This window comes from Silurus meridionalis, chromosome 9 (genome assembly GCF_014805685.1).
Source record: "Silurus meridionalis isolate SWU-2019-XX chromosome 9, ASM1480568v1, whole genome shotgun sequence".
NCBI lineage: Eukaryota > Metazoa > Chordata > Actinopteri > Siluriformes > Siluridae > Silurus > Silurus meridionalis.
The window spans coordinates 13609657-13628372 of record NC_060892.1 but is presented as its reverse complement, the minus strand read 5'-3'; the positions used below and the strand labels follow the sequence as shown (position 1 = coordinate 13628372).

Here is an 18716-nt window from a genome sequence, read left to right as displayed (position 1 = left end):
TAAATTCCCCATTACCGTAATTTCCGGACTATAAAGCGCACCCATAAATAAGCCACAACCACTGAATTTTACAAATATTTTTATTTTTAACATAAATAAGCCGCACCTGTCTATAAGTCTACACTAATAAACTTTACACAGGATTTGACGAAAGACACGTTACACACGATGTAACGGGTAAAATATGTTGCGCTTTCTTTAGAAGCATAGCGGTATTTTGGGAATAGCATGCCACTGCATTTTTCCGCTATTACTGCGTGTGTTCAAGACGAGGATTATGTCCTTATTATTTTCTGATGCTGATTTCTAAGTTTCTTTGACTAACCCTTAACACTGTTGCCAAGAAAAATAAAAAAGCACGAGTTTTTGAAACCTGTCTGTGCTTATATGATTTCTGTTGCAACTGGAGTAGTGAGCTCTCCCTTAACCATGACAACGGCTTGTATCTAAACATTAGCCTACCAAGAAAGTCATTGTTCACTGTCTTCCTCCTTCCTTTCACAACTATTTCTCTCGGGAGTTTATCTTTTGGCATCGTTGTGCGTTTAAAAATCACCCGGTAAAAGCTTTTCTCCCGAAGCCATGCAGCTCAGAACACAGGTGAGGTGCGTTTTTTCGTTTCCGTTCGAAAAATTTCTTTGGTCTAATGTTATGTCGCTCAGTTTTTTGGCTTGAAGTTTGTGAAACCGGGAAAAACCCAGGAAAAATTCATAAATTAGCCGCTTCGTTGTTTAAGCCGCGGGGTTCAAAATGTGGGAAAAAAGTAGCGGCTTATAGTCCGGAAAATACGGTATATAAACTATTGTTATCTCATTTAAGCTGCAACAGGACACCTTAGGTAAACTTCCGGCTTTAATACTTTAAAGCAAGAACAGGCTGTAATTTCAATAAAAAATGGGCCTTATAATAAATGAATACAATAAAATAGTAATATTAATGTAAACAGAATCAGCATTTAAAATTTATTTACCGTTACTTTATCCAAGTTTATTTCTTTTTGGTATTGTTTATTATCATTATTTAAAGACACCAGAGAACTTTGTTTTAATTTTATTATGTTATTATTTTATTATAACATAGCAATGGACAATGGTTTCTAAATACTCTTTATAAATGTGCTACGATTGACCTGTGCTGTAGAGTATTGGCTGTGATTATGAGATCGAATCCAATGCAGCTGAGGACCATTGTGGAGTTTGCCATGGCAACGGATCCACTTGTGAAACCGTGAAGAAGACCTTTGAGAAGAGTGAAGGCCTGGGTATGACCTTTTGAATTGCTGAATAAAGCCTCAAGTTGTGAGAAAACACTTTCTGTTGCTGGCCTTTAACATTCTTTTAGTACTAAGGATTTAAAAATAAATTTGTGTTGTGTTTTTTGTCTCAGGCTATGTAGACATTGGCTTAATTCCAGAAGGAGCACGGGACATACGCATCGAGGAGGTGGCCGAAGCTGGTAACTTTCTGGCTTTACGCAGCAACAACCCAGAAAAGTATTTTCTAAATGGTGACTGGACAATTCAGTGGACTGGAGAGTACAAAGCAGCAGGGACGGTGTTTATGTATGAGAGAACAGGCCAGCAGGAGAACCTGACCTCTCCAGGACCAACCATGGAGCCTGTTTGGATTCAGGTATTTAAAAGAATGTGCATTTTTGACCTGGTTAACAGGTGTTTTGAATTATAGAGGATCTAAGTTCAACCATATTGAAATATTAAATCATATATCTTGTAAAGCTTATTTCTTAAAATGTAATGTCTAATAGTTTAGTTAAAGACAGTTTCTCTAATTATACGTTTATTATTTTATCTTTTTATGTTTCATGTTAAAAGTTTAATATTTTATTTTATATGTATAATATTCTATCTTTCAATAATATCAATCAGCTGTTCTCGAAGGGACATCCATATAATTTCACAATTTCTTGCGCTGAAATTATTACACATGTCAAATGCCAGGCTTTAACTTGAGCTTTTACCCAGAAAAAAAAAAAACATGTGCTTGTCTTATAAATCATTGAATGTTTGCAATGTGTTTGTTCAATAACTCTATGAAAGCATATTTGATGCATTATACCTTTTAAAGTATTATAAGATCAAGGTAAGTATCTTTTTAACATTTTTATTTTACAACCTTAAGTAAAATTCGGACTTTTACATATTTATATTTTGCTTATGTATAGTTTGTTTACTCCAAAAAAATGTAAAAAGATACCACATGTATTATTTCATAGGCAGGCTTCTCGGTTTACTGTATACTGTTGCTGACTGCTGTTTTGTAAAAGTCTACAGTACATACATGGGTTTTGATTTGTGTTGCCTTTTACCATTCTAGCAGTGTTGGTAGCTATGTTGTTTAGCAGAATAAATAACTGAACTGCCACAGCGTATTAGTGTTCTATTGGATTTTTTGCCATATAGCTTTTTTTGTATGATATTTGCAGAATCTACAAAACAGTATGAATAATCTTAGTAGATTTACATTTTCCAAGTATGAATCCCTTGAATTGTAGTACAATATACATTTCTGAGTTACAGGGAAGAGATAAGTTGCAAAAAATTCTTACATTTTTAAGCCAGAGCCTGAGTTCCAGCCACATGAAAGTGCCGACAGTATTCATTAGAGCTGCACGCCAGACAGGAGAGAGATGATCAGGGACCATGACTTAAAGGGCTTCCTCACACAGAGGAGGTATCCGTAAAAGCTTGGCAAGCAGTCTGTGTGTGTGTGTGTGTGTGTGTGTGTGTGTGTGTGTGTGTGTGTGTGTGTGTGTGTGTGTGTGTGTGTCAGTGTGTGTCAGTGTGTATCAGTGTGTGTCAGTGTGTGTGTGTCGTAGAGAGGGTCTTTGTATGAGATGAGCCCTGGCACCACAGTAATTATCCCTGCTTCTTCCCTGCATGCTCAGGGATACCGAGTGCTTTAGATTAGCTCCCCTTGTGTACTTTCAGACAATTAATGGGTTTTTAAGATCCCAGCATGTTGGAGTGGTTTGTTTTGAACCTCTTGTGTGACACTTGATCGTCAATCAAGAATGTTTTTTTCTCAGAACATTATCTAAAGAAAATAGCATGCAACTGTCTGGATGGAGAACCTATTTGTCACTCACATTAATATGAATTACAGTTTTCACTCAGGGATATTATCTGGCTGCATGAGCCTGAAGCAGGATTGTCTCCCAGTCCTCCTCCGCACCATGTGGAGGAGCAGGAATGCCTGGTGTTTACATTGTCCTGGTTTTGTGTAGGGTTGAGGCCTGTGTTTGTGTGTGCTTGCGTGTGGTTTGGCTTGACGTGAAGCGTAATTTAGCATCTCTGTTTTCCAGCTGCTCTTTCAGGAGACTAACCCGGGTGTGAGGTACCAGTACACCATCAGTAGAAATGTACTGACTGAGTCCCATAATGGAAGTTCTGCTTCTGATTTCCAGTGGAAACGTGGCGCATGGACGGAATGCAGCACCACATGTGGAACAGGTATCATATTTAACCCAGTGTTCTCATGCAACCAAAATGTAGGCAGAAATATCATATTCCAGAAATCCCACTAGGCAAAAACTCATTTCAGGGTAATACCTTTACATTCTTTTACGAAATTAAGCGAATGTAAAGGGAGCTCAGCCTCATCATAAAGAACTATATAGTATATAGTAGTTCCTATGCATCATGCCAACTAGCTATGCTAATAAATTAACGACACCTGTTAAACTCACCTCAACATGCTTTTTTGTACACTACCATAGTGTTACAGTTCACAAAATTACAACAGTGGTACACTGAACTGATGGATGAACTGACTCGTGAGAGTGAGAGACTATAAAGCATACCCACAGAGAAAACTGATAGGTCTAGTTAGCAGAAAGAGAGACTAATTGGGTTACAAACTTGCTTTTTTCTATAGCCTATTTACTATTGTAAATTATTTGTTCACTCTCAAAAACATAGATTTCCAGGGAATTGTATTTAATTTTCTGGGACGTGGGAATCGCTTTCAATATGCGGCAGACTCCTGTGACTTTTGGGATTGTAGGATGTCTGATATTGTGATAGCTGATCTGGGCTTAAGCACTGCTCAGACATACCCATGCTATTTGCACACAGGGTTTGGTTAGTAAAGTTTAGAGGCTTACTGGAGGATATCTGATAAATTCTGTATAATTTGACAGCATGCTTAAATCGATTTACTGTAATCTGCCCATTCGGATAATTAAAATCCCCCCCTGTGTGTGAGTTGCATCTCCTAGTCTGACAGATTTTTATTGATTATTGCAATCTGAGATGATTTTTTTTAAATTGCCATGTTTCACCTGTTACCAGCCTGAAAATAATCATCTTAGAAAATGGTGACTGAACATGAGGATACATATGAATTAACAGATGGCAATCACTGAACTAAAAGATATGTCCAGTATATTGTTAGAACAGTGCTGCATAATTATACAGTGCATCTGGAAGTATTCACAGCGCTTCAGTTTTTCCACAATTAATGTTATAGCCTTATTCCAAAATATTCAAGTCATTATTTTCCTCAAACTTTACAGCGTGAAAATATGTTTGAAATATTTGAAAATTCATTTATAAAAAAAATGAAAAAAATCACGTAAATAAGTATTCACAGAATTCATCTTTCCCTCGATCCTGACTAGTCTCCCAGTTCTTGCCACTGAAAAACAGCATGATGCTGCCACCACCATGCTTCACTGTAGGAATGGCATTGGCCAGGGGATGAGCGGTGCCTGGCTTCCTCAAGACATGATGCTTGGCATTCAGGCTAAAGAATTCAATCTTTGTTTTTCATGGTCTGAGATTCCTTCAGGTACCTTTTGGCAAACTCCTTGTGGGCTGTCATTTGCCTTTTACAGAGAATTGGCTTCTGTCTGGTCACTATACCATATAGGCCTGATTGGTGGAGTGCTGCAGAGATAGTTGTTCTTTTGAAAGGTTCTCCTCTCTTCACAGATAAACGCTGGAGCTCTTTCAGTGTGACCATCGGGTCTTTGGTCACCTTCCTGACTAAGGACCTTTTCCCCCGTTCGCTCAGTTTGGCCAAGCGGCCAGCTAAAGAAAGACTTCTGGTGGTTCCAAACTTCTTTCATTTATGGATGATGGAGGCCACTGTGCACATATAGACCTTTAATGCTGCAGAAATTTTTCTGTACCCGTCCTCATATCTGTGCCTCGATACAATTCTGTCTCGGAGGTCTACAGACAATTTCTTGGTTTTCATGGCTTGGTTTGTGCTCTAACATGCACTGCTAACTGTGCGACCGTCAGGATCTTCCAGGTATGTGATGCGCACTTCCGGTTTCTGCTCTGCTTCTGGTTTGAACTCTGGTCCGTTTTTGGATTTGGTTTTCTTCCACTGCCCCTTTTGTTCTGTTTGCCTGTCAAACCAAATGGTTTTATATAACCTACTAAAACGGGTGTCTCTCCGTTCCCCTGAGCTCTGACTACGTTGCTCCTCCCCCGGGTTTCTCCAAGGTGTTTGCCTGGCCCCTGGGTTTTGCTGAGGGCGTCGCTCTGCCTCAGACCTCCGCAGAGGGTGTCACGCCACCTCATCACATCGGCTACAAAGTGCTTGGGGCATCCACCTGGAGGCTCACTCCATGCTTCATCCGGCCTCTCCTAATCTCCAAGGCTTTCTAAACGGTGGCAGTTCGCCTCAAGTCCCGCTGTGTCCGCCGCTGGCACTCGACTTTCCTCATGCCACAGGATTTTCGTGCCTGCCAAGCATTTTTTGGACTGTGTTTTTGCCTTGCTTCATTGCACAGTTGCCTTTTAATTAAAGCCTGGTTTTTTTTGTACCCCTGTGTGAATCCTGCATTTGGGTCCTTCCTCCCAGTGCTCACTCACCCAGTCCCCCATGAGTTTCTGACAGAATAATCTGGCCTTGCATCATGTCCCGTGATTTTCTGACAGGGACCTTATATAGACAGGTGTGTGCCTTTCTAAATCATGTCCAATCAACTGAATTTACCACCAGTGGACTCCAATCAAGTTGTAGAAACATTTTAAGGATGATCAGTGAAAACAGGATGCACCTGAGTTAAATTTTGAGTGTCTGTGAATACTTATGTGCATGATTTTCGTTTTATGTGTGAAATATGTAATAAAGTTGCAAATATATTAAACAAACGTTTTTTATTTTGTCAATATGGGGTATTGTTTATAAAATAATGGAAATAATAATGAATTTAATCTTTTTTGGAAAGATAAGGCTGTAACATAACAAAATGTGGAAAAAGTGAAGCTTTGTGAATACTTTCCAGGTGTGCTGTATGTGTTTTGGATGTGCAAATGATTAGAACTTCTGAAGAGTGATGCAAGTTGATGGCTTCATGATGTAATGCAGATATCTCCTCTTAAATGTATAAATTATTACACATATCAAGTAAACATAATTCAGAATTAAACAGGATGCTGTATATAGCAAGAAAAGTAATTCTTAGACACTGGATCTTCAACAGAGAACTGATATGGGAAGCAGTATAATTATAGTATAACCTTGTGTAACAATAGATCAATTTATCATGTATTTATAGATTAGTATTGTTATACTTTTATAGCATCCCATAGTGCCATCAGGTAAAATTGGCACACTGATTAGACAGGGTCTAAGGAGCATTCTGAAAAGAATTTCCACCAAATACTGCCAACAGACTAATTTCACTATCAGGTTAAATTTGTGCCTAGTTTGGAGTTTTGTATTTGTAATGTAATTTTATGTTCATAACATTTGAACCTTGTGTCCAAAAATTGGATTTTGTGGGTCAAGTTAAATGTTTACACCTATCATGTCAAGTTCCACAAATTTATATTTTGCACCATTTTATATTTAATTTCAAAAACAGAAATACATCTTGTATGTCATCTTCAGATCAATCTGGACAAAAGTTAACAAATGAATTTTAAATAAAAATTTGTTTGCTAATTCATTTTAATTGGCCATTGAATCTGCTGAATCTGAAACTAGAAATTACTCTCAAATTAAATACTTGACGTTATGACTCTACTTTCCTGTTATTGGTTGGCAACAGTTGCAGCTTGTCTTTAAATGAACAGCGCAGCGAGTCTGGGTGCTGGAGTTAGTTATGTTCATTATTTCAATAATAAAGTTTAAAAAAAGAAAGATCCTGTATCTACACGTGGCTCTTATTTTTATGATATAAAAGCACAGTAAATTTCTCAAATAGAAAAAAAGAAATGACAAGTGCAGTGCTTGAACTCTGACTCTCTTACTATAATGAGGTTTGACTAAATATGCAAGAAAATGTGGCGTAATTTCCTGTGGTTTTTGAGAAGTTTTTTAATTGTCTTGTCATGTTCTGAATAAATTGCATTGGGTGCAGTTGCTGATTTGAAGCTGTCTTGCTGTGGTGAGATGTCACAAAAGGTACAGCTGGGTTCATTGTAATTTAAGACACTTGTGGGATTTATTTATTTATTTAATTATTTATTTCCGTTTCATTCCGATCATCAAAAAAGACAGGTATTTAATGGAAAGAGGCTTTTCTGGCAAGAGAATTGACAAGCTGGATGATATGAGAGTTGTTGAATGATTAACAGGAAATTGAGTTTAAGTGGTTGAATAAATAAGAGCTATGATATTTGAGAAAAAGCTGTGCCAGTGTTTTATAAGCTAATTATCACCTGATCTATTATAGCTGCAACGCTGAGGATGTTATGATTAAATAATTAAACAAAAATGATTAGCATGTCATGTTGAGTTAAATATATTCAAACACGGCTTTCCCAACAATATTCATTAACAGAACAGTCAGAGATTTGGAGGAAGATTTCATTTTGCATACGTAATACACCACAATGGATGCAACTCATCCCAAATCATTGCATTGCATCCTTAAAAACATTTCAAACTTCACACAGAGTTAGTGATATTGTACCAAGCTCACAGCTGAGGTTGCCTGGAAAGGTTTCAGGCATGCAACATACTTAATGTGGAAACAATGTTTGGATGGCTTCCACAATGCGTACATGGACATAGTGTGATGGTTTCGCAAACCTTCCATGTTGTACAACAATTTGTAATCAAGCCTTGGATTGGTCAGACCAAGCAGTTAAATCCGAAATAGACTTTAAGCTCTTTCTATAATTGTGGAAAATGTCATGAAAGTTTCAAGCTACAGTCCTGAAGCACTCACACACATTGGTCTGTATGTAATTGTATATGTTCTCAATGGTGAATTCTGCCTTTGCACAACCCTCGCAGGTGCTGCTGCTACATTATGCTTTACCTCAGGGCAAGGTACAAGATAGCCACCAGAATGAAGAACTTTTTTTTTTCTTTTTACAGAATGAAGAGTTACACACAAACAGACCGCTACAACACTGACAGTGTAAGAGTGCTAGCATTCATAGTTTACTATCAGAAAGCACTTCTAATCTCCCAAAAACCCAACATCCAGCCATTATAAAGTAATTTGTAGCCACACCACCTTGTTATGAATTAAATTTCCTATAATAGCATGCTGTAACTTCTTTCTGACTTCAGATCAATTCAGATTTAACATCAAATGTAAAAAATAAAAATAGCAACTTAATCCCCAAAGAATAATTGTAAGAATATTGCACTTTTATTTGTCTTTACTGTGGCTTGAGCTTTAATTAGTACCCGACAAAGACATTATGTTATTTCCTCATGTAGTCTTTTTTCACAGTGGAGTTGTAAGATTACTGCTACTATAGCCAGCCAATAGCCATGCCCTTCAGCTCCTTATTTATGTCTATCGCAGTAGCCTCACGTGGTGGACACTTGAGCATCTGCAAAAAAGGTTTAAAGTGGTCCATCTAGCACATAGATTATTTGTTGAGTTTGCTTTGTGGCATTTGTGTTAGCAATCATATGAGTGAAAGAACAAGCAATTATGTTTGATATTACATAAGAGCCATTGAGATCGAGTGGTGGCGCATCTTCACAAAAAGATGTGAAACTCAGAAGTTTTGTATTTGTTTTGCCAAGAAAAGTTTAGTGTTAAAATGATGCCTCTTATTTTTCAGTGGGAAATTACTATGTAATAGAAAGCTATGAGCACCCAATTAGTATCTTGCTAGATTTTATGCTAAAATCATCAAAGCTTATCTCACCTCTTTCACTTCATATCCTTTTTTCAAATACAGACTTTTGTTCTTTATATATTCAGTTTCTGTTATCTATAATTCAGTAATTCCCTACTGGATAAATCTCCTCATTAGTTGTGTGCTGAACTTATTAAGTCTGACCTTACTGCACAAGAAACAACGAAGAATATGGCCACTGCTTTAGTTTGATGAAAGGCATTATAGGGACATGCTCTTGGAAATCAGATAAAAACAAAAAGGACTTATCATTGATTCACTGTTCTCAAAAACATGATTATTCTGCAAAATTATCTTGGAATTCTCAATGGGTTGTCAGTTGCAATGTGTTTCAAAACTATATAACCTTCTCATAAAACATTTAAAATTGCCTCAGGATTTCTATAAAAGACCAATTAAGTCTTTTATTTATAATATGAATATAACAATAGTATATAATATTATTTTAGATTAAAATATATCATTTCATATTCAACTCATATTACATTTTGCATATGATAGTAGACTGAAATGTGGTATTTCACATTATTCCATTAAATTTAATGACACACAACTCTCTTTTTAAAATCTATTAAGTTCTTGGTTCTGATTGGTCATGAAAAAATGTTGCAGTATTTATGACAATAGATTTAAAGCAGCTTTGCAATTTCTTTTAATATTATTATTATTATTATTATTATTATACAGTTTTTTATATATATTATTTTTTATAGCTTTTATATTTAACTTCAAGAGAGTTCTGCAGTTTGTGCAACTATTCATACATAAGTATGTACTATCAGAAACATTCACATTGGGGACATTGACCAACATTAAATGTAATTATAAATGCATACAAAAGTATGTGTTAATCTTTAATAAATATAGTGTATATAGTAACGTTCTATGGTGTAGAACTGGAAAAACTTCTGTTATAGCATTTTCAGAAAGGCTATTAACTTTGTCAATGGTTCTTTGACTATTACAGAATGTGCTGTAGTGTTGTTTTTTTTTTACAAATTTTTTACTGGCTGCATTAGTGATTTATAAGACGCATCACTTGAATAATATGAATCTCTCCAAATTATATTTATTATATTTATATATAATTTTTATCTATTTGTATTTACATATACAAGTGTGGAATGCCTGTGTAAAAAGTTAGTTCCTATTATCCTGTCATTGTCATTTACATTATAGTACTATAACTAGCCGTTCCCTCACAGGGGTTAATAAGACAAAAAATAGTTTGTCCTTTTACTAAGAAACCAGAAACATTTCTATGTCCTGAAGACAATCCCGTGGTTGTATGCTTATGGTACTTGGCATCAGACGGATTACAGAAATCACTGACAATGGAGACTGTAAATATTAAATAAACCTTTCCCAGACAATTTCTATAATTAGGTCTTTTTTTAATTAAACAACATATTTTTATTTGTTTATGATCAGCCATAAATTTTGTACACCATTCAAGAGGCAACTGTTACTCCAGAAATTGTAATGTATAAAAGTAAGCACACACCTGTCATTCTGTTACAGACTTGAGATATCATAACTTTCTACTTTCTGTCGGCTTCTCCCATTAGGGGTCGCCACAGCGGATCATCCGTATTCGTGATCCGCATGTTCGATTTGGCACGTTTTTACGCTGGATGCCCTTTCTAACTCAACCCTCCCCATTTATCTAGGCTTGGGACCGGCACTAAGAGTGCACTGGCTTGTGCAACCCTAATGGCTGGGTTAAGATATCATAACTGATACTTGCAAAACACATGTACATGTACTCTGTATGTAATTTATGATATGCTTCAGAGGCATGTGTGGTAGTTTTATGTTCTATGCTCATTTTGAGGCTTATCTTGTTCTGCTCCATCTCAGTGTGTCAGTGTAGAGCACTGTAGACTGTGGGCTTGTCAGAAACTGGAGAACCCATTACTTTATCATACATCTGTGCTAGCCTTTGGAAAAAAAGGCCATTTTCCCATAATTCCTCTTTTTTCTAAAGTCTATGCTAAAAAAGAAAAGTAAGTCAGTAAGTCCATAATAGGTTACAAAGAACATTATAAATCATACGTCTCACTTTGAACATTGGCTCAAGGAGCTTTTTAAAACCCAAACTGAAAGGCGTTTAAGAAATTCATACATTTGATAAAGAATTGCTTGCAGACTAGGAGTAAAAGGTCTATTGTTGAGCATTCAAAGTTTCTTCTGAGAGTCTTGACGATGTGGATTCCAGATAATCCAGATTAAACTCAGGATTATAGAGATTTGGGGTCCCGCACTTCCAGTGAAGAGACGTTGTAATGCTAGAGCACACAAAGACATTCTAGACAACTTCCATGGTCAGGTATATACATACATTTGGCCATTTAGTGTATATTCCTTTCATTTTTATTTTTTTTTGTTTAATTTTGTAGTTTTGTTTTGAAATTGCGTTTACACCTAACAGCAGCCGTGTGCTTTTTGTAAATTTTTCTGGGTCTTAAATTTGCACTTAAATTCTTTCAGACTCTCTGCAAACAGTTTGTGGGTCTCATTTCTGTCTAAGTAATTTTGTCTGTCAGATGAATTATGGGACATGGCAGTATTCTCTGTATTTTAATGTAGGAGGAGGTTGACTACTGCTGTAGTTCTATTGAAATTTGGTGCTGCTTTCACTGTTCATTCAAGTCGAGAATAACTGTCCTCCATTGGATTTGCAATGGACTGTCTTCCAGTGGGTGGTGCATTTGAAGAAAACCGTACTGTCTGATGGCTTCTTGTGCAATGTGTTGATGTATATGTGAGTCATGTGGTTGAAATCTTAACTTTGTTGGTTTTGTTGGAGTGGAGGTATTGGTCATGATGGACTTCGTCCTGGCAACTTTTTCCCAGTGTGAAGTTATATTTCTTTAGTAGGCTGTTTTAAAGTATTTTTATGTCTTTAGGGACATTGCTGTTCATTGCTGTCTTTAAGACATGGTACATAACACATTAATAAATGCAGACACTAGCGACTTTCATGAATAGCAAACAATCTCTCACTCTCTAGTTCGGTGTCAAGTATTTAGGTTATAGACCTTATACTGCTGATTAATGTAACATTACTTAAACTCTGTTGGGGATTCAGAATAAAATTTACCAGACTAAGCATTTATGCATTTATAGGACCATAGAACAGATTACAGGCAAGGCATGATTTTTAAATCCTATTTACTGCCATTTACACCACAGAAAAAAATTGGGTTTTGTTCAAGGTGTCAAAAGACAAGTTGTGCATTGTGTCGAGCGGACGTTTGGAATTGTGGAGGAACATTACTGTGATGCATCCACTAGGCCAGATGACAATCGAGTAAACTGCAATCCTGGATTATGCCTGGCTACGTGAGTTCTATCCGCAGATTGCACCTTTCTTCTTTCTCTGATGTTCTAACAGTATATGTGTAGAGTTCTATAGAGGGTTTATTTGTTTTAAGTTATTGGCACCCCTCATGGTGCAAAGTTAAACAATTGTTTAACTTTGCACACAGTTAAGATTATGTATCTTTTGTTATCTTTTTAAAAGACCAGCAAAATTATTCACTGCTATCAGTGAAAAATAGCACATTTCACCTGTTCTCCATCATCTATTATGCTTCATGAGGTTTCACACATTTAACATCCCCTTCAATATAAAATATGCAGAGTTTTGCTGTCGGCAATTCAGTTCATGGAAAGGTCTGGAAAATTTGGGGTGCCAAAAATGTTTAGAGCAGTGTATTGCACTAATTATGAAAAAAGACAATGCATTGAAATAAAACTGTGCTGTAAATCTCTATGCTCAAAATATCACTCACTTTTTGAACATCTCAGGCTGGCAAAATTCCAATCATAAATTTTTCTTCTCAGGGTGTTTAGAGTCAGTTAAAGGAGCTAAGGGCTTCTCAAGGCACACCAGGGTTTGAATTGCTCTGATTTTTTGCAGATGGTGGGCTGGAGAATGGCAGAAGTGCTCAACAAGCTGTGGTGGATCAGGCCTGACTAAGAGAACAGTGGTGTGTATTCGGAGTTTGGGACTGGAAAAACATGAAGCCCTTCTGCCAGCTGAATGCCATCAATTGCCTAGGCCTGAGTCAATCTCCCACTGCAACACACACATTTCCTGTCCTGCAGACTGGACTACAGGAAACTGGTCAGAGGTAAGATTTCAACTGGTGTAAGTAGCAGTGTTATAGGCTTTCTGAAATTAGAAAGAACATAATGATAATGATCACACTAAATATTAATATCCTATATATACATTCAAATACATTTATTTTCAACAACTGTTGTATAATGATTTTTCAAGATAAGATATACAGTACCTTTATTCGCCCCACAGTGGGGAAATGTCTCTGTTACAGCAGCAAAGAAAAATAAATGTGCAAATATAAATATTTCGATCCTATCATAAGTCACTTGAAAAATAATAGGTTCCCGTTTGTATTTTTTTTGCTCCAAAGCAGCCGTTGCCTCTGTCTGAAGTTACATATATATTTATCAGTAAAGCTGCTTTGTTTTGTGACTGTCTATTGTTAGAAATGCTATTCACATACATTTGAATTAATTTGAATAAAAAGAGTTGAACATAGATTAATATAATGAAGTAAAAAAACACTTTTTTCTTTTTAGAGTAACTTAAAAAAAAAAAAATTTAATGGCCAAGAACTTCAGCTCAAATGGCAATGCATTTCATTCAGGATCAGTTTCAGAGGGACAATTGGACTGTAATTTTAGGAACCAGCCTAAAGCACAAATCTTACAAAGCCCACACTGTTTAGCTTCATGTTTCTTTGAAACTCTTTATAGTAAAATGTGACATTTAGCTCTATGTGTCATGCTCTGCAGACTTATGCAATTAATTCTGGCCAGAATGCTATTTTAAATTGATAAATCACATTAAATCCTTCATGAGTAAAATATTATTAGCTGTTTCAAAAAGTGTAAAATACAGACAGTTATGCCTTTGTTCTAAGTGTTTCTGTGATTTGCAGTGCTCTGTGAGCTGCTCGAATGGCGTACAGACACGTGAGGTGACATGCAGCTGGAACACCATGGTTGATTGTGATCCTCAAGCCAAGCCTGCTTCTGTCAAGCCATGCAAGATTCAAAACTGCCCCACAAACATAGACAGTGACTGGTCTGGTAGTGGCTCGTCAAGCAAGGAAGTTTTTAACGAGATAAACTCGATACTTGAAGACAACCATATAACGAAATCAGGCAAGGGAACAGTTAGCAATCAGCCAGGAGAAGACAATACTCTCAACAGCATAATTGCGGGGGATTTCTCATATAACAATCAAATTGAATTAGACAAGTCAATTAAAACAAACTTTCTCGTTGATGATTTTTATTATGATTACAACTTTATAAAATTTCATGAGGATCTCTCATATGATTTTGATAGTGAGGGAAATGGTGCAACTGATTACTCAGGAATTCATTTGAAGCAGGAACCCAAACCCAGTCTTAACACAGTTTACAGGGAAGGAGCAAATCCTTCCATAACTACCTCATTTACAAGCTATACTATGGTCCCACCAATTGGCTCTACTACCGAGGGTCCTCTTTCTGACCAAACAGATGAAAGCAACTCAGAAGAGGATATAGTTCTTTCAGAGGACTATTTTCTATCTGTTGGTACAACAGCCAGACCACGCTCTCCCATCACTATATTCTCTCAGAAACGGAATGAGTTTTTTATCCCAACTCTTAACCCTGACACTATTCAGAGCCTGGTGCCTACGGATTCGGTACCATCTGAGGAAATACCAACAGTAGATGACGCCATGTCAAATATTGATATAAGATCTGAGCATTATAATGAATATTCAAAGATTCAGACAGACAATAATGCAACCAAGATGCTTGGAAGTTTGAAAAACAATAAGGGTGTGTATAAGAGTGATGGAGAGGGTGAAGAGATGCTTGATCATGGGGGTACAAACCAAACCAAAGAGCAAGTACAGCAAGATCTCCATGCTAATGAGGAGTGGACTATGGCACCGACTGTGTTACCACTAAGTGAAACCATGGAAACATTTCATTCCCAACTGAATGTGGACATTGGTACAAAAGTTCAATCACCCAAAGAACCATTTTCAATCCCAGAACACAGAAGGATCACAACGCCGGCCCCTTTGTCTGCCTCCTGGACAGAGATTGAGTACAATAAGTTAATTGTTCCTTCACGGCCATGGTTCGACGAATACACTTTCCCTGTTTCTTCAGCATATCCATCTCAGGGTTCTAACACTAAGCCTCAAGCCACCACTGAGCCATTTACAGTCCGCCTGCTCCCATCAGCTTCAACTGCCATCTGGACTACCAGCAACTGGAGCTCTGTGAGTAGTCCATCCCTTCATCCCTTCACGCTATTGTTAAATTTAATTAAACAACACATTCTGACTAATTATGCTTTGTTACTTTCTATAAATCATACAAATGCTTGGAGAGTGGTCCTTTTGAGTTTTGCATTGAGTTGCCTGCTTTAAGATCTATCCGCAATGCTTTTGTGTTGCAGTGTTCCACCAGCTGTGGGCTTGGTGCTATTTGGAGGTCGGTGCAGTGCAGCACAGGGAACGACTCTGACTGTGATATGGCTAAGAGGCCATTACCGGCTCGACGCTGCCACCTTCGGCCATGTGCTATTTGGAAGGCAGGAGAATGGAGCAAGGTAATATAATCATATCTACAGGCTAGAATTGGGCAATACATAGACGTCATATCTGTATCATTATAAATGATTTCACAATAAACCTTTCTGAGTTATCATTCATATGGTGATGTAATTTCTTAATGGTTTCTTAATTCTTGATGTACTTTTTAATGGATGAATGGATGCCATTGGTTTGACTAATTTTTAAATGTAATCTTCTTTGTCTTTGTGGGCATGAAAGAAAATAATAGTCACACTATGTGTAATGGATTTACCTAATTTACTATTGTTTTGCAGACAGTTTGTTAGCTAAATTGGATATTGTGATATGCAGCATGTATTGTAGAAATTTCCTCAAAAACATCTACTAGACAATATTGTACAGACCTGACATTGAATAGGGTGCAATAAATTTTTTTTGCATACAGAATGTGTTGTCCTATATTTACAGTGTTCAAAGGACTGTGGAGGAGGCTTAAAGGTGCGAGAGATCCAGTGTTATAACACCCGGGATCAGAGGCCACTGAGACCTTTCCACTGCCAGGCAACTTCTCTTAGGCCCCCCACCCACCTGTCCTGCAACATCCAGCCGTGTCTGGACTGGTACACTTCCTCTTGGGGGCAGGTAAGACATATTTCTCACCTCTATTTAAGTCACGGCTTTTTGTAATTTTCATTTTACTGTCCAACAAAAGTACTTTACTGCCAGAGTTTGTCGCATAATGGTAAATAGTACATAGATTACAGTATATTGTATAATATGAAGAGAAGGATGGTAATAGATGGTAATTCAGCTCACAGGGTCGAGGTGTATCCTTTTGAGCAAAGGAAGTGAGGCTAAGGTCAAGAACCAATGTTTCTGTTCACCTTATAATCTATAGTTAATTAAAATAATTTTCATTAGATAATTATTTGTACCTACCCACCTATTATACATGGTCTCATTGTCAGAAATCAAAAGTCAAAATTAGGGACAATAAAAAAGTTTCATAATGTGAAAGAATAAGTTTAAGCAAATTTTCTTTCATTTTCAAATATTTACTTTACGATTAATAACGCTGAATCATGCACACTCCATCGAAGGGCATGAGCTTACAAAGAAAAAAGGTCAAATTTTCTTTTAGGTTGTCTGAGCTAGCTCGTATGTGAGCTAATTTAACCTTTAAAAAAATCATGCTCAATACTGGACAAGACATTGTATGTAATTAGAGGTGCTTAAATTTCAAATCTGCACCCACAGTGTTCAGAGATTTGTGGTGGAGGAGAGCAGCAGAGGATGGTCATGTGTCATGAAGAAGGGAGATGTGATGAGGCACAGAAACCCAACTCAATTCAGCAGTGCAACACTCAGACCTGTGCTCAGTGGGTCACCGGATCCTGGGGTCAGGTGAGGGACATACCATGACTCTATAATATATTTGGGCTTTAGTAGCTGCTGTTTTAATGCACACTAGAAAATGAAATTCATTTCATGCCTTAATATGTCTGATATGTAAATTATTTCTCCAATTAATTTCTTCTTCTGCTTGTTTTTTCATTTAAACTAAAAAATTTGTTGTGTTTGTACCCTTGTCAAAAACAAACAATCAGCAAGTTGCTGTGGCAAGGAAGAAAAAGAAAAAAGACACTTTTGTAGCTGGAAGACAAATCTAATTGTGCTACTTTAGCCCACATAGCATAGCCTTTGCCTTTATATTTATTTTATGTATTTAGTTACATTTTTGTAGGTGAATTTTTGTACCAAGTACTTTTTTTCCCAGTATTTGCAGTACGAACATCTGGCACAAAAATACATTGTGGCATACAAGCTGTATTTTAAGCTTTACAAAAAAATGTAATTAGTTAGAGAGATGCTCTGAAGTTAAATCTAAGCCCTCAGTTTGGTGACTCAACAAGACCAGGCAATGATTCAGAAAGCTTCCTTTAATCACTATCCATGGCACTGACAGTCAGGAGCTTTTGTGTGCTCCAGATCACAATATGTGTTGACTACACACACCACTTATACACAGGCTAGGTTGCATAGTTACCTGAATACACAGTGTATGTATGGTGTGTTTGCACTTTAGCTTTTAATTAGAGCTGCTCTTTGATCAATGCAAAATCCTCCCACAGGGAAACTGGTCAAATGACCATTTCACATAACATGATCATGTTCTTGTGTAAATAAATATTTAGTAGACCCATACAGAGTGGTTTGCAGTTTAGTATGTGTTGTGTTATGCCAGTGCTCTGTGTCCTGTGGTGGAGGCATACAGCACCGTCTGGTCAAGTGTGTGAACACAGAGGAAGAACTAGAGGAGCAAGAGGAGAAGGACAAGACAGCCCAGTGTGACCATGAGCCCTGGCCAGAGGACACACGCCAGTGTAACCTTCATGACTGTGAGAGTGCCACGTCTGGTGAGTTTATTATCAGCTAGTACCTATTATTCCTTTACACAGATCTCAAAACATTTAGTCAGTATTCACATTTTTTTCAAACATTTGCTGTCTAAAAAATTCCTATATACTTTCCTTGTTGCTCAATATAATCCCTGTATTTATATATATATATATATATATATATATATATATATATATATATATATATATATATATATATATATATATAAAATCCCAATTTAATGACATATCATGCATTCTGTATATATTCTGCATACACCAATTTCACTTCTATGTTTTTTCAATTCCTACAAACGTTGCCACTGAAAGTGACATACATTGGAATACCCAAACACTCTGTGTGAAATTATTACATTTAATGTGATTGCAAATCAGACAGCAAAGTGGGTAAAAAAATGGAAATTGGTATTTCTAATGATATTCAGTATTCATTTGCACTGAATAGAGCCATTTAAATAAAGCATGCATTATGCTGAAGACGGCAATTTTTATTAGAAAGTTAAATGTAACAGTAATTACATATCATTAAATCTTTCTACAAAAAGGTTTGTGAAAGGTTGTAGTTCGGGTGGTTGGGATAAATAGCAG

General features: G+C 36.8%; 1 protein-coding gene across 1 annotated transcript in view; it reads left to right on the top strand.

The window, feature by feature from the left end:
- Positions 1-18716, top strand: part of LOC124391261 (A disintegrin and metalloproteinase with thrombospondin motifs 7) — a 56611-nt gene that overhangs the window by 24468 nt on the left and 13427 nt on the right. Inside the window, exons 14-23 of the mRNA XM_046857731.1 lie at positions 1141-1261; positions 1387-1631; positions 3322-3469; positions 12307-12433; positions 13014-13227; positions 14062-15411; positions 15591-15743; positions 16177-16350; positions 16966-17112; positions 17954-18125. Coding sequence (XP_046713687.1) covers positions 1141-1261; positions 1387-1631; positions 3322-3469; positions 12307-12433; positions 13014-13227; positions 14062-15411; positions 15591-15743; positions 16177-16350; positions 16966-17112; positions 17954-18125 — 2851 coding nt within the window. The remainder of the gene's footprint in view (positions 1-1140; positions 1262-1386; positions 1632-3321; positions 3470-12306; positions 12434-13013; positions 13228-14061; positions 15412-15590; positions 15744-16176; positions 16351-16965; positions 17113-17953; positions 18126-18716) is intronic.